The 20803-nt window shown below is 36.8% G+C and overlaps 1 protein-coding gene across 13 annotated transcripts in view; it reads left to right on the forward strand.

The window, feature by feature from the left end:
* The first annotated feature begins 2032 nt into the window (after positions 1-2032).
* The window catches only part of PHF14 (PHD finger protein 14), a 199050-nt gene continuing 180279 nt past the window's right edge, over positions 2033-20803 (forward strand). For 5 of the 13 annotated variants that reach the window (XR_008717611.1, XM_055589859.1, XM_055589858.1 and 2 more), the window contains exons 1-4: positions 2398-2621; positions 2708-2818; positions 11817-12592; positions 17873-18017. Coding sequence is in view for 12 of the 13 variants with exons in the window: in XM_055589859.1 (XP_055445834.1) it covers positions 2522-2621; positions 2708-2818; positions 11817-12592; positions 17873-18017 (1132 nt within the window). In the remaining variant the exon portion in view is untranslated. Of the gene's footprint in view, positions 2206-2393; positions 2622-2707; positions 2819-11816; positions 12593-17872; positions 18018-20803 lie in introns of those variants that run through there. The other 8 variants (XM_055589863.1, XM_055589864.1, XM_055589865.1 and 5 more) reach the window with 5 other exon arrangements.

Consider the following 20803-nt stretch of genomic DNA (forward strand, 5'->3'; position numbering starts at 1 on the left):
TTTAGCAGTGATATGGAACACAGAAATATGAGGTTGCAATAACTACAGTTGTGGGGAATGTCTTGAGGCATTCGAGGTAGCTCAGCTTTCATGGACTCTGACTAGTCATCTCTATTCCTCTATTCATCCTGGTCATTCGCTTATGTCCTTTCTTTGGTCTGAACTTGGCGTCTCTTTTTCTCTCTTCTCCAGCCTAGTTCAGATACCATGTCTGGAGCTAAATGAGACTTTTGGACTTAACTTGGTGGTCCAGTGGTTAAGAATTCATTTGCCAATGCTGGAGACACAGGTTTCATCCCTAGTCTTAGGAGATTCCACATGCAACTAAGCCCATGTGCCACAACTACTGAGACCAAGCTCTAGAGCCTGCAAACCTCAGCAAGAGAAGCCACTGCAATGAGAAGCCCACAGACCACAACGAGAGAGTAGCCTGCTTTGCTGCAACTAGAGAAAGTTGCACAACAATGAAGACCCGGCACAGCCATAGATAAAATTTTAAAAATCAAAAAAAAAAAAAAAAAAAAAAGCTTTCTTTTGGAAGACTTCCCTTAGCATGTGTACTTTTTCTCTGGCAGCCTTTTCACAATAGGTAGTAATTGCTCACTGACTTCGGAGAGGGCAATGGCACCCTGCTCCAGTACTCTTGCCTGGAAAATCCCATGGACGGAGGAGCCTGGTGGGCTGCAGTTCATGGGGTCGTTAAGAGTCGGACACGACTGAGCGACTTCACTTTCACTTTTCACTTTCATGCATTGGAGAAGGAAATGGCAACCCACTCCAGTGTTCTTGCCTGGAGAGTCCCAGGGACGGGGGAACCTGGTGGGCTGCCGTCTCTGGGGTCGCACAGAGTCGGACACGACTGAAACGACTTAGCAGCAGAAGCAGCTCACTGACTTATTTGTATCCTCAACTATATCTTAAGCTCTGGCAGGGAAAAGATAACTTTCTTGCTGAAGGTACAGCCTCTATGTAATCATCCCCTAAACTGCACTATGTAAGTATTTATTATTTTTTCAAATTTAGTATTATAAAATTCAATTACAGTTTACAAAAGAATTCAACATGTTTTCTTTAAAGAATAAGCGCCCCTACTGTATTGCATAATTTGCTTCTTATATATTTCATTTACTGTCCTTCCTAACTCTGTATTTTCCCATGGTACAAACATTACCACTCAATATATATCCGGGGAATACAGAAACTGAATCAGCTTTATTCTAATCTTACTTTCTCCTTGATATAGAAACATGTAAAAAGTATTAATACTGCTCAGATTCTAACATTTTAACATTGTTTTTAAAAAATAGCTAACCTGTATATGAATAAACGTGGCATTTGAAACTACTGAAGGACTGAAATCCAATTGTACATACTGTCCTCATATTTTTATGGATTTAAAAGTTCATCTTAAAAAATATATTATCTAAGTGTATGCAAAGCACTATTCCACATTCACGGAGACACACACACACTGCTCTGTCTTCTCAGAAACAAAAACTGACCTACTTATTTGGACTGAGGGCCCAGCATCAGGGATTTGCAGGCAGAGGGTTTGGGAACGCTCTCTGTTCCCGCTCGGCATTACTCGTCTCCTCTCGGCTCTCCCACGGCTTTGCGTTCGTCTTCTTTCGGCTCCGTTCGGCTCCTCCTCTCGGAGACACAGCCGAGGCGACTCGCGCGCACGCGCTCTCAGCTTCTGCTGCTCTTAGGGCAGTTTTCTAGCTCCTGTTTTTACTTCCTTCTCTTCAGAGCTGTATCCGGGTCGTTGTTTTCTCTATTGTCTTAGGCAACCGGCCTCGGACTGTGCAGTTTCTGGGTCTTTTGTTGCTTTTGTTTGCGGGATAATAAAGTTTTTCTTTCCTTTATTTTTTATCTAAGCGTTTTAACGGGGTAAATTAACTCCTCAGGGCTGCCGGGTTGGCCGAGCTGCCTGGGCCGGAGGGCGCCTTTGGCCGGGGAGCGCCAAAGGAAGGCGCTCGAGCGGCCGGGGTCTGTTCTGCTAGGACCGGGGGGCCGGGGGGCCGGGGGGCGGGAGGGGAGCGGCGGGGCTGCACCTGGGGCGCCCCGGGCAGGTCCGCGGCGCCGCCCATTTTTAATAGCATCTTTTGGACTTATTTCCTTGGTCTCAGTCCTCGACCTCGGCGCTGCCTGTGCTATCGCAGCCTCTCCCTAGGTCTCCTCCAAACGACCACCTCGGATTCCTTAGTAAGTGTGTCGGAGGCGTCTGCGGGGAGACAGGTCCATTTCAGCCCTTCAAGAAGTCGGGGCCGGCGGGGGCAGGGCGGGGGTGGGAGAATCCTGTGGGAAGATGTACCCTCCGCGGACGCTCCCCCTCCACGATCCGTCGGAATGGACATAGCTTTTTATATCCCCTGGGCTTTGAATTTTTTATTGATTGTTAACGATGTCTTAGTGAGGGATTAGAGAGAGCAAGTCTCAGAAGCAAGATGTTCAAGAAGGCCAGTTTTGATTTTGGTCGCCCTGGGCTCGTACTTGCTGCGCCTTGCTGCTGAACCTGCCCATGGAGCTGGCCGGCCAGCCCCAATATTCCCACCCCAACCTTCCACCACACCATTTGCCGAGAACTGAATTAAGACAAAGATTTGCACCACCTGCAGGAGGTCATCTGTACTTTCTTTCAGCGCCACAGCTCTCCCTCGCGCTTGGTGTGATTATGAATAACGATGTAATGTTTTTCTTTTAACAGTGGATCGCAGCTCCAAGAGGAGGCAGGTGAAGCCTTTGGCAGCTTCTCTGCTAGAAGCTCTCGATTATGATAGTTCAGATGACAGTGATTTTAAAGTTGGAGATGCTTCAGGTAAATGTTTATTTCTTGCTTCCCTTTTCCCAGCTCTTTGGAGTTGGGCTGATTTTCAGACGTTGCTTAAAAAGAATGGATTTTAATTAAAATGTCAATATAAAGTTAAAGCACATAAACTTTATTTTGTCGATTTGATTTCCTACATTTCCCTTAGAGCGTGTCACTGGATAATACTATCACTACTTCTGTTTTTGTTGCTACTTATCAGATAACTGTCAGAGAAGGATTTTCTTCAAAGATGCAGTAATATTGTAAATCACCTATACCTCAATAAAGGCTTCCATGATAGCTCAGTTGGTAAAGAGTCCGCCTGCAATGCAGGAGACCCCGGTTCCATTCCTGGGTGGGAAAGATCCGCTGCAGAAGAGACAGGCTACCCACTACATTATCCTTGGGCTTCCCTTGTGGCTCAGCTGGTAAAGAATCTACCTGCAATGTGGGAGACCTGGGTTGGATCCCTGGGCTGGGAAGATCTACTGGAGAAGGGAAAGGCTACCCACTCCAGTGTTCTGGCCTAGAGAATTCCATAGGTTGTATAGTCCATGGGGTCACAAAGAGTGGACAGGACTGAGCAACTTTCACTTTCATACCTCAATAAACACCAAACAAAAAGACACAATGGAAAACAAAAAGACACAAGATACTCAAGTGTTTTCTCTGTTGTTTACTTAAAGATACATTTACGTTTCTTTTATGGACAGAGTAGGGAAAAATCTAGAGGTAATCTTAAAGTAGAGTACCGTTCTGAGAATAATAGGAGCCTTGAACCACCCAGGAAGAGTTAGTCTTTTCAGATTGCTCAGCACCCTCTGAAAGGAGTTTTGCTTTTTGTCTATTAGCTCCCTTACCAGCGCAAAATTGACAAAAGTAAAAAGTTGTACTTTGGTAGGTGCTGGACCTTGTGGATTAGGCCTTTAAAAATCTGAGCTACAAAGCATGAATGCTTGCTCATTTTATTTTGTGATTTTAAAAATAATAAAAGTCAAATGGTAATATACACAACTGAAATCATATAGTAACATTGTACACAATTGAAAAATGGAAACGTATGTTTTTCCTTTTATCTTTTGTTCATTGTAATTCAACAGACATATCTACATAAAAAGTTTTCATTGCAGGAATCTGAGAAATACAAATTATGTTTAAATATTTTATGTGAAAAATACAAGTACACATGAACAATACAAATTACTTAATTCTACCCCTTTTGACAGAAACCTAAATCAAGTAACAAATTAAAGCCCTTTTGATTTTATCCTTTTAACAGTTTTAAATTATTCTTCTAGAGAATTTTCAGTTCTTAGTCCTATTTCTCTCCTGATTTTTTTTTCCTGCCAGATGTGGTAGGAAGGGATGAAATTTGGTTGTATTGTGTTACTATTTTACTTTTAATAGCATCAACAGGCACAGTTTGCATTGTGATTTACCAACAACTTTTTGTTTCCATAATCTCATTTAATTTTTACAGTAACTTTGGAAGAGATACTATTTTACAGATAACAGGGACACTGAGTTTAAAGAATTTGCATGAAGCCACTTAGCCTAAATGGATCTAATCCAGTTCTTACGATTCTCAGCATTTTTAATGCTTTCACTGCTTAGGCCCTGAAAGTAAATAGATGTAGTCTTAAATTGAAACTACTGTACTTATTTATCAAGGTCACTAATTGAGGTTACTCCCAGCAATCAAAAGTTGTAAAGTGTATGTTGTTTAATTTTTTTGCCCCTTTATTTCTCAGCTCTTTCATCTCTCACTTGGTTTACTGTTGTTTGGTATTTCCAAAGGGGAAAAAAAGGAAGGGAAAGAAGTAAAATCTAAACCTATGTCAGTGCTCTTGTTGAAAACTGTGCAGAAAGGAATATTCTTTGCTAGAATGCAACTTTGGTTTGTCATGTTGAGATTGTAAACTGACAAAAATGGTTGGGTCTCAGAAATTATGACTTACTAGAATGCCGTTAGGGAAAAACTCCAAAGCTTAATTTCTTTTATGTATTCCATAATTAGTTTTATGACAGTAAATTCTGACTTTGCATATAATTTTTCTCGTTTTATTTATTGAGATGTAGCACTTCTCTTTTCAAGGGTTAAAATAATCTAATGATACAAATTGCTTTCTCAAAATAACTCTTGGTATCAAGCTAAATAGAGAACCCCTCACCTTGTTAAATTTTAATCATGGTTGATGTGAATTGTCTGTTATTTGTGAAAGTGGTAGAATGAGTTTTGTTAGGATGATAATTTTTTTAGTCTTCTGAAGCACTTAAAAATATATACTTTCAGTTGTCTAGTCTGCTATACTTGTAATTTCCTTCCTGGGCCCCAAAGGTCACAAATTTATTTGTGCAGCTCTTGTTATCATAACTGAGAGTTTAGTAGAAAATGATTTTTTTTTTTTTTGAAATGGGTAATAGTAGAAATTGAATTGTATTTTCCAGTCTTGGTTAAGGTGTATTGTCTCCCATTGCTGACATACTGGCTTATCTAGACTACCAGTGCTTCCTGTTTGAATCCTTTCTCTTCTCTTTGTAAGATAGTTGGACTCTTATAGGAAATAAGACATTTGAGTTATCACTGTTTTTCAAACATGTTGAAGTTGTGGAATCCCAACCCTACTTAGTAATAGGTGATTAAACTGGAGGTGGAAAAATAGTAACTGAATAGTAATAATCTTTAATAATAGTCTTTCTGATCATAGCTTCTTTCAAAGCAGTCTTTAGAAATCACTAACTCTGGACTTCCTTGGTGGTCCAGTGGTGAAGACTCTGCCCTTTCAATGCAGGGGTTGCTGTTTCAGTCTTTGATTGGGGAACTAAGATCCCATATGTTTCATGGCCAAAAAAAGACCCCCACAAACTTGTTAAAAATGACTAACTCAATAAACTGTTGAGTTTATTGAGTTAAAGACTTAATGTTACAGTGGTTAGAGAGGTGGGCCTCAGTTTTTTAATTGGATTCTATGCCTCAATTTCTTCTGGTATTGACTACAAAACTTTGTTTCTGTCTGGCTTTAAGAATAAATATTGAAATTTCTGAAAACTGATTACCCTTGCAGATAGACATAATTTTTATGCTTCTCAGATAAAATAGAAAAAGATAAAATTCAGAAAAGACCTGCCAATAAACTTGGCAAGGTATTATCAACAGTTAAGTGTTACTAGCTTCTACCTTTAGAAAAGTATGAACTAAAAAGAGACCATCTTTTATTTTATCTCTGATGTAAAAGTAGGACTAAATCTATCATTTTTGATTGAGGACAATACTAAATAAATGTTCAAGTTAATCCTAAAATGACGTGTAAGCGTATCAGATTTATGGTGGTTACCACCAGAAGAACCATATATAGAAATGTTAGCTGGTACCCTATGAAATTAATCCACTTTATAGGACTAAAGGCAGTTGATTATTGGCAGTTTCATAGTTTGGCTTAAAGTGATTATATCTGAGACTATGACTTAAGACTGGGGATAGGAGACATTTAAAATAGGATTGAATCTGCCTGCAGTGCAGGAGACCTGGGTTTGATCCCTGGGTTGGGAAGATCCCCAGGAGAAGGAAATGGCAACCCACTCCAATATTCTTGCCTGGAAAATCTCATGGACAGAAGAGCCTGGTGGGCTACAATCAATGGGGTAGCAAGAGTCGGACACAACTTAGTGACTAAACCACCACATGCAACTGGAATGATGATGAAGATAAATGCATGTAGTACTTTTATTAAACAAGGTGAAATAGCAGTGCTGTGTCTCCCCAACCCTTAGCCAAAGTAGGATGGTCAACTTTAGCTCTTGAGCCATAGTTAGTTTTGTTGTTGTTTAGTTGTTCAGTTGTGTTTGACTTTGTGACCCCATGACTGTAACCTGCCAGGCTCCTCTGCCCATGGGATTTTCCAGGCAAGAATACTGGAGTGAGTTGCTGTTTCCTTCTCTAGGTGATCTTCCCTACCCAGGGATTGAACCTGCATCTTCTGCATTGGCAGGCAGATGCTTTACCACTGATCCACCAGGGAAGCCCATTGTTAGTTTGGTTGGTCCAAATTGCCAGAAAGCAATTTAACCGAAAGATTGAGACTAGATTTTGCCTTGGTAGTATTTTCTGCTTAACTGACTTTGGCTAATGAGTAGATCTGGTTTTTCATTAGGCAACTGTTGTTTTGCTTAAAAGCTCTTTGCTGGACGTTATGGTGAATTCACAAAGAAATAATGAATACTGGAATAATTAAATACCAAAGCAGATACATGTTATAAAGCATGATCTAGTTCCAGTCTTTCGAAGGAGATGGGATTACTTTAGACTGGCTTGATTTAGAATTCATTGAGGAGATGAGAGTTGAACTAGGAAGTGAAAGAGTCCCAACCTGAGGGAAACATTAGGTGTTAAAGAGTGTGGAGAATGGTAAATATTATTTACATATGGAGATCAGAATTTGAATAAAAGAACAGTGAAAGAGATGAGCCAGGGAAAGTAGAATGAGGTCAAATTGAGGTCTTACATGTCAGTAACATGTAACATGTAACAAGTAACATGTAAGTAACATGTTACTTAATCTCAGTAACATTGGCATTTTGTTTTGGTTAATTCTTTGTTGTGGAGCCTTGCCCTTTGTATTGGAGGATATTTAGCAGCCTCTCTGTCTTCTACTAACTGCCTTCAACATCTACCCTACCTAACTCTACCCCAGCCCTGCCCTTTTGTGGCAGCCATTATGTCTAGACATTGCCAAATGTTTTCTGTGGGACAAAATTGTACCCACTTAAGAACCATCGGTCTAGATTTACCCAGAAAATATAAAGTGACACAACTAGAACTACAGCAAGCAGTAGAAGATGAGTTGTGTTGACTGGCTTTTTAAAAAGAGATATACTAGGTTGCCTTCTGGAGAAGGCAATGGCACCCCACTCCAGTACTCTTGCCTGGAAAATCCCATGGACGGAGGAGCCTGGTAGGCTGCAGTCCATGGGGTCTCGAAGAGTCGGACATGACTGAGCGACTTCCTTTCACTTTTCACTTTCATGCATTGGAGAAGGAAATGGCAACCCACTTCAGTACTGTTGCCTGGAGAATCCCAGGGACGGGGGAGCCTGGTGGGCTGGCGTCTGTGGGGTCTCACAGAGTCGGACACGACTGAAGCGACGTAGTAGTAGTAGTAGTGGTGCACTAGATTAGCTTACAGTGTCCCCAGGATGATAACTGAATGACTACTAGACTGGTGATGTGTCTGTTATCTGTTGCATATGTGTGTAATCCTAATTATTGTTACACCAGCTCAATAAACAGAATAGTTAAATAGTTAAGATTGATGAACAAAGATGATTCTTTATATTGCAAAGCTACCATAAAACTGAATCAAATCATTCGGATTTAATTACTTAATATTTATTAACTGATTCTATTATTTAATATTTATCATGGGGAAAACTTAAGCATTGAATATTGTGAAGGGATTCTTTAAGGTTGATTTCTAATGTCTTTATCTGTAAAACATTTAACTGTCTGTTAGTGGAAATAACTGTTGCTTGGAGAGGTTTTGATATATTGTATTTGAGAAAGGTTACCATTAATTTAGGGCTTCCCTGGTGGCTCAGAGGTTAAAGCGTCTGCCTGCAATGCAGGAGACCTGGGTTTGATCCCTGGGTTGGGAAGATCCCTTTGAGAAGGCAATGGCAACCTACTCCAGTATTCTTGCCTGGAGAATCCCATGGACGGAGGAGCCTGGTGGGCTATAGTCCACGGGGTCTCAAAGAGTCGGACACGACTGAGCGACTTCACTTCACTTCACCTCACCATTAATTTAACTGACTAGGAGATAGGGATTTCAATTTTAAAGATTTTTTTTTCTAATTAAAAATTTTTTATTGTAGAATTAGAATGAATTCTATTCTTATGTTCACAATAGCTGTATTTGAAATATCTGGTTTATTTCTCTAGTCAATTATTGCTTTTTTATTTTTTTTTAATGGTTGTAAGAGTGATGGACTTGGAACATTGTTTGAATTTGTAGTAATAGGAAATTTTTCATTGCAGTCTATAAAAATATAATTATAGATAGCCCAGGACTCTGATTTTTCTCATTGTCATTATTACTAAGTAATGCCTGTGACTAAACATTGTTTGTCTCCATCCCCCAAGTGCATATGTACCAAAAAGAAGTTACGACTAATCAGTTGAAGTTATTTTTCAGAAATCAGAGAAAAGTAAAATTTGAAAATTCCTGATCCCCTGCAGTTGGAGTATGGCTAATGTGTCATATTTGGAGAATGGAGGGTTGGGTAAGCTACTAGGATTGAAATTTGTGGGAAAATCTCAGATTCTTCTAATAATGTTAAAACAAATATAAAACATTTAATTAATCTATTTAAGATTCTGCTTTCTATTCAGGCATGATAAGAAAACAAAAACAGATTCAAAGAGTACTTTTAAAAATAATTTATTGGCATTGGCAAAACCAACCAAAACAAAATTGCAGAAATTCTTGACATTTTGAAAAATTTCCAAGTAATGTTGACCACAGTTGGATTGGTCTTGGTTTTGATCAGGAGTCCACATTTGTGCCTCACTTGATCATTTTTTTTCTATCTACTGTTAAGGTTTTACTGGTAAAAATTATTAGGAGTACTTTTTAATTAAGAAAAAATTCTACAAGGTTAATCCAGAAGAAAAGTACCTTTTCTCCATTTCCCAGCTCTCTTAATTATAATTAATTATATCTACTTATAATTAATTATAATTAATCTGCTTTGCTCGCAGGATGTTCCAGTTTTCTTTAGTCAGTATGCACAAAGGTCCATCTTTGCCTCTGAAGCATTTGGTTAACTCTGCTTATTATTTATTATATCTTTACCTGAAAATGAACTTCACTGGTGGCTCAGAAGGTCAAGAATCTGCCAGAAATGCAGGAGACCTGGGTTTGATCCCTGGGTCAGGAAGATCTCTGGAGAAGGGAATGGCTAGTATTCTTGCTTGGAGAATCTCATGGACAGAGGAGCCTGGCGGGCTACAATCCATGGGGTCGCAGAGTTGGAAGCTACTGAGCAACTTTCACTTTACTTTCACTTTTATCTAAAATTACCTAGGAACTATTTTTTTTTTTTTTCCTAAATCAGAGGTATTTTTTCTTGGTAGTTTAAGTCTAATAGTTATAAGTGGTTTGGAAAGATCACCATTTTTTTCTTTAATGATTTGTAGAGCTGTTGGACTTCCCCTATTTGTAAGTGATACTGGGTCCACACTCTTCTTAAAATTTGCTTACAAATTCAAAGATGTTTCCTATGTTTGACATAAACTTATTTGATGATAAAATCTGACTGGAACTGATAGGAGTTTATTTGTAGTGTTTACTTATCATACTTATAAATCTTCATACTTTTCACTGCAGAAAGAATGTATTTGATTATACTGTAGTACCATAGACCCCACTGGCGGTGTTAGTTTAATATATTGTGCATGCACCATGCTACGTTTGCAAAATCTGGGGAAAAAAAAATCTAAATTCTGAAACACATTTGGCTCCAAAAGTTTCAAACAAAGGATTGTTGGCTTACATTATATTACTCTTGTGGCCTTTGTGAGATTGTTCAGGTTGAGAATGCTTTTTTCACTGCAGTCCTGAATGAGATATAGGCAATGTATGATAATCCTGAGATTGACAGTACTTTTACAGGCTCCATCAGCATCGACTAAATGTTAGTCTGTGTTTTTTATGTGATTTAACTTTCAGGATTTTTCTTCATCAGCTGTTTGTAAAGGATTTCTGAGATATTTTAGAAACCAGATACTAATAACAGACAACTTTCTTTACTTTGAATGGCCAGGTAATTATAGAGGCTAATGCTGGTTGAGTTAACAGAAATTAAAATGGTGCGAAAATATGCATTTTTTCCATGATTTTATGATTACCCTTTTCTTGGTTATAGGTACAAAATATTCATCACCCCACAGATTTTACTATTGATGTTGGCTACAACCTGATTATTGACTGGTTTGTTTCCTACTTCTTCCTGCTCTCCTTCCACAAATATTTTAGATTCTTATTTATTTGATTATATGTAAAGAGGCTTGGAATGCTACTGAATAGTGGTGGTCTAACCGGGGTGGACTGCCCTAGGCAGGAATGGATAGCACTTGCTAGGAAGCTTGTGGTCCTGCAGGAACTCTTAATATCCTCAGCCTATCTTTTTAGTGACACCTGTGCTTGCTCTTGTCTGAGACGGATTAGTTTTTTTTTTTAATGCACTAATTTCTTTCAATCTAGGGGCTCTAGTAGTTAATGCCTAGAACCTTTGGAAGTTTAGGTGACTCTTTTGTTGATATAAACAGTATCCTAATAAGCAGAAAAATTGATAACTTAAATCTTGCAACCTCCATTTTCTGTGCCATTGCTATTGTCTGTTTTTCCCTTGTGTATTTGGTGCTCCTAAATTTGATTGGTAGATTAGAGATGTGGTACAAGTTGACGGTCATAAATGCCTGGGTTCACTTTTGCCTAGGTATAGAGTGAGATAAATGAAACAGTTTTTTTTTTTTTTCTGGGTCAGATTTTTCTTGCTCTGAATGTGACTCCATGCTTGCCAGTCAATGTAATTTATGAAAGAAAGATGTAAGAGAAGAAGAATGTAATCTGTATTATAAAGTTAAAATCAAGTGCTCAATTTAAAAAAAAGCACATTTACTTTTAGAAAAAAAAAAATGCCTTTAAAGTACCAAGTATAGTGTGAGACGTATGACACAAAATAGTGGTCCTCATTTTAAAGCATGTTTTAATTTAGAGATACATATATTCATCTTCATTAGTGCTATACTAAACTAGAATCATTATATCAACTTCATTGATTTATTATTTAATCAGGTTGGGAATGTCTACCATTCTTTGACTTAAATTTGTTTATATTGTTTTGCGAGTTATTCACAAATTTTGATGGTTTCATTTGTGTCAGCGTTGTGTGTGTGTGTGTGTATGTATATACATATGTGTGGTTTTTTTTCTCATATTTTCAACAGATTCTGAAGGGAGTGGTAATGGAAGTGAAGATCCTTCAAAGGACAGTGGAGAAGGTTCCTGTAGTGATTCTGAAGAAAATATTTTAGAGGAAGAACTGAATGAAGACGTTAAAGTAAAAGAAGAACAACTTAAAAATTCTGCAGAGGAAGAAGTACTGTCATCAGAAAAACAGTTAATTAAGGTGGAAAAGAAAGAGGAAGAAGAGAATGGAGAAAGACCTAGGAAGAAAAAGGAAAAAGAGAAGGAGAGAGAGAAGGAGAAAGAGAAAGAGAAGGAGAGAGAGAAGGAGAAAGCAACAGTATCTGATAACGTGGCTGCTGCTGCCTCCACCACGCCAGCCACAAGCCCTCCTGCTGCTCACACGTGTCCTTCAGGCCCCTCGGCCACAGCTGCAGAGGAGCAAGTCAGCGAGCCAAAAAAGTGGAACCTTCGTCGGAACCGACCACTTTTGGATTTCGTATCCATGGAAGAGCTGAATGACATGGATGACTATGACAGTGAAGATGACAATGATTGGCGACCCACTGTAGCAAAAAGAAAGGGCCGATCTGCATCTCAGAAGGAAGGAAGTGACGGGGACAACGAGGATGATGAAGATGAGGGAAGCGGGAGTGATGAGGACGAGAACGATGAAGGCAACGATGAAGAGCATAGCAGTCCTGCCAGTGATGGGGGCTGCAAGAAGAAGAAGAGTAAAGTTCTTAGCAGAAACAGTGCTGATGATGAGGAACTGACCAATGATAGCCTGACACTATCTCAGAGCAAGAGTAATGAGGTAGATCAACCCAATTTTTATGATATCTGTCTGTCTGGGGAAAAGGGAATTCTTCTCTAAACCATTCTACCCATTATATTAAGTGGCTTCCTTGAAAGCCTGTTCTTAGCTGTGGGAGTGAATGAGCACCCTAACTGTAACATTTGTTCATTTGGTCAGCCCACTTTTATTGAGTATCTCCTATTTGTCACCGTCCTCAAGGAGCTCATAATCACCGTTCTCAAGGAGCTCAGTCTATACTTAAAGAAATATTTTTATGTCCATACCCTTGGGAAATGGTAGAGTTTTTTTGGACTGCTAAATGGTCCTGAGTGGGTTATGAAAACAAAGATCACCTTTCTTTCAACTTAGTTGTATCCATATCTGCATAAAAATTTAGAGTACTTCTAAGAGTACTTTCAAGTAGAGCAACAAAGAATTTAATTGTCTCAGGCTTTTAGAGATTCATTTTAAAGGTAATTCCTTTTTCAGTTGTAGCACCCACCTGAATAGTCACCAGATCATTGCTTTAGGTGTGTGGAAGTAAATACAAATTATATATTTACATATGTTTAGCGAATAAGGTCTCTCTACAAAGAAATGAAAGCAAACATTCTATGCTAAAACAAGCATTACTATCATAAAACTACAATTATGACTCAGTTCTTCCACTTGAAGTTCTACTACTGAAAGTTAGGTTTATCCATTGGGCCCAAGATGCAACATTCAAGACTCTTCAAACACATTTGTATCTCGTTGTCTGTGTGTTTATGTATATGTTTTTCTTCAAAAGAAAGACTGAATTGTTGTCTTACATGTAGATGTACCTGTTACATCACATGAAAGAACTATAAGGATCGTCTGTCATTCCATTAATGTGTTGATAGTCATGAAAATTCACTTCTTTAACAAGCACTTAGTTTTTTTTTTTCATGTTACTGAAGTAGATTAAACTGGTAGAAAGATTTTCCTTTTGTGCTTTATTTGTTCTTTTACATTTCTTCTGTTTACAAGTTTTACATAACAGTGATTTTCTATTTTAAGTTTCATTTGAAAATTTGATGTTTAACCAAAATAATATGTAGCAGATTAGGAGGTGTTAAATGTCAGCAGAGATGAAGCAGTAGTTGATGTTTTAGATTATAACATTGGTTAACTTCTAGGTTGCCCATTTTCCTAAGAAGAATGTTGCCTGGTTCCAGTGCTTTCCTAATTCCTATCTTTAGGTAAAGGAAAATCGTCATTTGGAATATAGTATACTATTCATAATGATGTAGCAAGACAGTCTGTATTTCCAGTTTAAGGAAACATAAGTATGGAAAATCCAGTTGTTCGTAATTGATTTAAGCATGTATCCAATTTATTTTATAGCACTTTATGCTAATCTGTATCTCCTGACTAAGTTTACCTTTGGCAGTATTACTTTCTTCATTTTTCTTAGCATAACAATCACACAAGAGGCTGGCTAGTGATAGGGCCAGTATGAATTGGATTTATGCTAAGGTGTGAGGGAATGTCTAGAAATTTGCCATGTAAAATCTCTATAAATTATTCAGTTGTTAATAATCTGTACTACATAACAAATTGCTTGAGAGATTGTAGACTATATTTTTTGATACATATAAAGGTGACGTGCTGTTTAATTTTTTTCTACTAAACAGAAGAGATTTTGGTAAATAATGGGGCTTTATTTAGGTTAACAGTCCCTAAGGAATGAGATTCCAGAGCATTTCTTGGATAAGTGCTTTGATAAAGTTGTAAAGAAAGTTCTTATAGTAACTAAATTAATTTTTTGTGTTAATTTTCCTTTTGCTCCACTCTGTATAGAAATGTAGAAGAACTTACGGAAGATTAATTTTCCCTCAATAATATTCTACCTGAAAGCTTGATAACTGCTTTTTCCAAGACTGTTTTCAAACTCCTCAATTATTTTTGATGATTCTGGTTCTATATAAATGTCATTCAAATTAATGTTAAATTTTAATAGAAAACTAATAAATTCAGTTTATTATATATTTTTAAATTTCCTATTTGTATAATCTTGGTTTTGTAAAAAGATGACCAAAAATAATCCTTGTTGTCTGACCAGTGTTTAATCTTCCTGGTTAATTTAGGTAGTGATACCTTGCCAAGTATTCATTAGTTAATACCTATATACCTGATTATATTTGAAGTTTTATTTTTCTATGCTTTTACTTTGTTTCAAATACTACTTTGTAGTAGAGATAGCTGAAAATATAGTTTCAGAATACATAATAGAATTGTATTTAGCCTATAAGCAGGCAGATTTTTTTTTTCCCCTTGGCTTCTGTCAGGTGCTTTTTTTAGGGCTGTGATATTGGGTATTATGTAAATGATGCCCAGGAACTTTCATAATTTTGAAAATTTTTAGGGGAATTTGACATTCTTTTTGGAGACATTTTATAATTGTTGGCTCTTAATGGTCTTTGTGTATGCTGTAGGCTTTGAAATGCTCTAGAGCAGTGATTCTCAAACTTTTTGGTTCAGGATACTCTTAAAAATTGAGGACCATAATTATTATTTATATAAGTTATATCTTTTGATATTTGCCATTTGCAATTAAAACTCAGAAATTTTAAAAAACGAAATGTATAGAAGCATAGAAGTTGTTGGATTGGTGACACCATCCCATGTCATGTAACTTCTGGAAATCTTCATCATATACCCATGAGAGAGAGTGAAAAGGCAAATAAATATCCATAGTATTTACCTTTTAGAACCCCTGAAAGAGAGTTTCCTAGACCATAATTTGAGAACTACTGTTCAAGAATTGGGCATTTGATAACCTGCATTTTCTTCATATGGGCATATCTTTGTCAGTGGCATTATGGCATTTTTGTGAATTTAAGTGCAATCTGAACAGTACTCTTGGAATATGGTTACATGTCTTTTTCATCATTTTATTTTGAAGTTTCTGAGATACACTAAGGTTACCTTACCTTTTAGTTTTCTGAAGTAAGTTTCTTTGGGGGAGGGCTGTATAGTATTTTCAGATAATGGTTCCCGGACTTTGAAACAAGCACTTTGGGTGAGAGTTAATATATGATAGAACATCATCTTAGTAGAAATTTTCAGGTGAAAGTTTTTTTTTTTTCCCTGATAAAAGGCTGTGTCATGTTAAATGGATTAGATGTCTTGCCCTGTGAAGAAATAGCAGTTGTCATCTGAATTTTCCTCATTTCCCCCATTTTTGTCTCTTTGTATTTAATTTTTAGTAAGAGTCTGCAATGATGGGTATCAACCAAAATTGCCAGTTAATTTTGTTTTCTCTGCCTCTAAATGATCATATGTGTAGTGAGAAAATGGAATAGAGATACAATTAAGACATTTACTGTTTTTCTGAGCAAAATGGACAAACAGGAAAAATAATAGAATTAGAGCTACCTATTGATGCTCGTTTTTCTGATCCATAGACATTCACTTATTTCCCACATGGGTAAATCTTTTTTTCAAGGGCTAATTAGTTATTGTAATTCCATCGGAGAAATATAGGCAGAGTGCATTAACATGAGTAGCTTCTCAGTCATCAAACTCTGGTCATTTGCTCACTCTTTTTTTGATCTGTTATTTTTTTAATCTGGATGTGGTATTCTAAAAAAAAAAATGGATTTACCATAGGAAAATATTTAAACTAGCAGTGCTTATTGAGACTTATAACTTTCCTTTTGGGATTCCAAGGACGATTCCCAGTGTAGTAAATGCTCATATTTCTCTTTTTGGACCATCTTCAAAGTACAGAAGAAAGGAGAATGGGAATGATCATTTATTGAATACCTAGTACATACCAGGAACATTTTTGCCATATGTTTTCTTGTTAATTCTCACAAGAACCTGATGAGGTAGGTATTATTTTTACAGATGAGAAAGCTTCAGCTTTAAAGTTTTGGGATGAAAATCTGGGCAGATTTTTGTTTTGCTCACTGTACTAAAGTTAAAACATGAGTTTTTTTTTTTTAGGAAATTTTAACCTTATTTGCTAGCCACGTGCAATGCCCCACACAACTTTGGTTTTGTAACAAAAAGAGTGAAGTATAGAATTTTAAAGTGCTAGAATTCTCAAGAGAAATGACATTGCCTCTTTGTTAACTTTTGCATTATTTACTGATTTTTTGTCTAGGTCAGCTGCAAGTTTAGATTAATTACACAGAAAATATCTTGAAAGAATGTTATTAATGGTGACAGTCTTGTCATTCAGATGTTATTTGCAAATTGCTGCTGAAATTACTCTAAATGTTACTTGTGGATATTGGTCAGTTTAAAAGAATATAGAAACATAAAAATGTTAACATGAAATAATATATTTAATGAATGTGTGATATGGAACTAATTTATTTTGTTTCCGAATATGGTTAGTTTCTTAAATGAAAATGTATAGACTCAGATGTCATCGTTTATTACATGTAATGCTAAGCCCAGTGCATTAAATGGCAGACATCATTATGTTGTTAATTTGCATTTAAAGTTTAAATTGAATTTAAATTAGTATGAATTTAAATTCATAGTGCAGAAGGTTTAAATTAAATGGAGCACCCTCTTCCTTTTTTTTTATTCCTGAATGCATTTTCCTTTTTCCTTTTATATTGCAATTAACTAGGTGTTGACTAGGTATTTCTTGACAAAAGGCTAATAGAGTAGTCTGACTCTTGGCAGTCAGTCTGGATTCTTTTTTAGATGATTTTCTGTGCCTGTATACACCAGTTTCCAATGCAGACTTTCGTGGATCTATCATCCAGCAGTTTGATGACTCTGGAAATTCTAGATTCCCCAGCACTAAAGGAATTTAGTCTGTAACTATGCCATCACATACATATTTGCCTATATGTTATCTTGAATTGATTTTTTTTAATTGTTTAATATGTGTGTGTCTTGTCTCCCCTAGATAGGATTATAAGCTTGCTAAGTGTGGGAACCATTCTTATATTTTTAATACTCATATAGAATTAGTGATTACTTGTGGATTAATTTTACCTTTCTCCAAGTTTCAGGGGTCAGGCTATATCCAGCATGGTAAAGCAGATGAAGAGTTGTTGGTTATAACCTTGGTTTTATATTTACTTGGGAAGAGAGAATATGAAACTTGGAGAGAAGTGAAAAATTAGAGAGAGGGTTCTTATAGGGTCCTTTTAACAAAGAGATAGACTTCTCAAATGTGGTGCACTTGTGAATTACTAAAGTAATGGAGTATGCAGCATAATTTTGGAAATGTACAAAATGATTTAAGGTGAGAATTTTATTAAAATTACCTTTTAAATATGTGATTTTCTGATATTTTATTATTAGGACTCGCTGATTCTTGAGAAGAGTCAAAACTGGAGTTCTCAAAAAATGGACCATATTTTGATTTGCTGTGTTTGTCTTGGAGATAATAGTGAGGATGCTGATGAAATAATTCAGTGTGACAATTGTGGTATTACAGTTCATGAAGGTAATGTTGCTTTGTTTTGATTCCTTTTAGAAATGACTGGTTGACACTGCATTTGTATAAGTAATATCAGCTATTTTACATATGTACTATGCTAATTTTTCTATAATATTTTATGATATTTAACCTGAAATAAGACATACTGAATTTTCAAATTATGATGGGTATTATTTTTTCAGATTAGGTTCATTTAAAATGTGTTTTAAAATAATCAAAGTAGATTATTACTGTATATAAATCATGATTTCTTTGAAGGTCAGTATTATGATATTTTCTTTCATGGCATTCTTTCTAGTTTTTAACTGAAATTTAGGTATAGGAAAAAATCTAGTATGTTCGTTTAGAAGAGTGCATTTTTGAAAAAGGTACAGTTGAGTCTAGTGGTATATAGTTTCTTCTTACATAGTTATAATTTTTAAGTTGAAAGGGGAATTTGTAGAGATCATCTTTTAGAATCTGAAATAGGAGCCATTGTAATACATTGAAAGTATTTTTCCTGATTATGAATTTTGAACCTTTTTAATGTAATTTTTGTTGTATTTTATTTAAAAATTTTTATTTTGACCTAATTTCTGACTTGTGAATTTGTATGCTTTTCACTAAGATTTGCCAGATGGTGATATCTTGCTATGTATGTTTTATCTTCTCTCATATAAAAAATTTTCCCTCACCTCTCTGAGAGTAAACTGTAGACAAAATGTTCAGCTCTACCTCAAGTACCTTATTGTGTATTTCTTAAGAACAAAGATCAAGGACATTCATTCTCTTACAAAGTCACATAATTATCAAAGTCAGGAAATCACCATTGGTAGAAAACTGTTATCTAGTCTATGACTATATCCACATTTTGCCACTCATCCCAATGATATTGATTCTAGCAAAATAAAATCCAGGATTATGAATTGCATTCAGTTGTCATATCTATTTAGTTTCCTTTAATCTAGAACATATTTTGAGTCTTTGTGTTTCTTGCCTTTGACATTTTTGAAGAATACAGGCCAGTTCTTTGATAGGATGTCCTCAGTATTGGGGTTTTCTTGTTTTCTCCTGATTAGATTCAGGTGCTAACCTGATGCTTTTTGCAGAAGTGCCTCAGAAGTTATCTTGTGCTCTCAATGTATTATATTAGGAAACATGTAATGTTTACTTGTCCAGTTACTGATGATGTTATTTTGATCACTTGGTTGAGAAGGGTGTCTTCCCTCTGTAGTAAAGTTATTTTTTTTTTCCCTGTCAGTTAATTTTTTCTTATCAGAGTCATGACTACTACAAAACAGTGTTTCTGTGGCCTTGCCCTTACCTGCCTTTCTGGTATTGCCACCTCCTCCCAAATAGTTTTGGGTGTCTGGTGAGACTTCTGAGACTTGTGGGGCTTGGACTTCTTTAACCAGTCCTCTTGCCTTCATATGAAGCTCCCCGCCCTTGCCGCTAAGACTCACTGTGGGAATGTGTCCTGTTGCTGTTATTTATTCTTTTTTTTTTCAGTAGTGTTTGTTTAGAATTTTCTGAGTGCTAGGCATTCTGTAGGTTTCAGGCATGTAAAATAAACAATATAGACAGTGCTGACCTTATGGAGCTTAATGTATAGTAAGAGACAGGAATGAAAATATAATATAGTAGTACATATCAGGTGCTGGTCTGGACTGTGGGGAAAAATAAAGCAGGAAAAGGAATATTAGGAATGCTATGAATGGGGATTGTTGAGTGGGCAGGTGGAAGTTTCTATTTATAAAAGCTTATAAGGAAAATCCTCTTTGATAAAGTGATCTCTGAGCAGTGACCTGAAGCATGTGAGTAAGCAAGCCATGTGAATATATCTGGGGAAAGGGCACTCTAGAATGAGGGAGTAGTGAGTGTAAAGATGTTGAAATAGGAACGTGTCTGGAGTGTTTGTATGATGACGTGGAGGTTAGTGTGGCTAGAACTGAGGGAGTGAGCTGCTTAGTGGTAGAGGCAGAGATAGGGGCAAACCAGGTGGGGCCTTGTAGGTCATAGATTTCAGATTATACTGAGATGGATATGGGAAGGCCTAGGTGAACTTTAAGCAGAGGATCAGTATGATATGATTTATGTTTTGGAAGAATCACTGCTGGGTTGAGAGCAGACTGAGGTATGTCTAAAGTGGGAATCAGGGAGACCATTTTGGAGACCATAACAATGATCCAAGAGAGGAATAGGTTTACAGGTAGATAGTAAAAGTTTGGTTTTAAACTTGAGGTTGAGGTAAGATATAGGGGCTGGTGAGATAAATTTGGGATTGATCGGCCTGCAGATGTTATTTAAAACTGTGAGCCTGAATGTGCTTTCTAGGAAATAGCATAGTGCCTTGAGCACTTCAAGAGGAGTTGAGGAGCAAAGGGCCAGTGATTATTGGAGAAGAGCCTTGAGTAGTGACCTGGAGTAATGAAAAGTTTTCAGAATAGATTGTAATTGTCAAATACTGTTTTTAGAGTAAGATGAAACCTGTCTTATGGGAAATGACCCTAATGCAGAAAAACTCCAAGTCACTACCCGGCAATCATTCCAAAGGTTATGGGAAACAAGGCTTACAGACAAAATGCTTATGTCACATGGTTTATTAAATAAATATAAAATACATAGAAACAAGGGGGAAAATATGGGATTAGTTAACGTGGTATGTACTGTCAGTTCTGCTACATTGTTCACATAGAACCAACCTTAGTCAAATGTAGGAGCGGACATTCCAAGAATATTAATACTGGGGGCCATCTTAGAGGCTGCCTGCCACAGAGGCAGAGATGCTAGTGTATGGATGGAAGGGACCAGTG

The sequence above is a fragment of the Bubalus kerabau genome, chromosome 8 (genome assembly GCF_029407905.1).
Source record: "Bubalus kerabau isolate K-KA32 ecotype Philippines breed swamp buffalo chromosome 8, PCC_UOA_SB_1v2, whole genome shotgun sequence".
Lineage (NCBI taxonomy): Eukaryota > Metazoa > Chordata > Mammalia > Artiodactyla > Bovidae > Bubalus > Bubalus kerabau.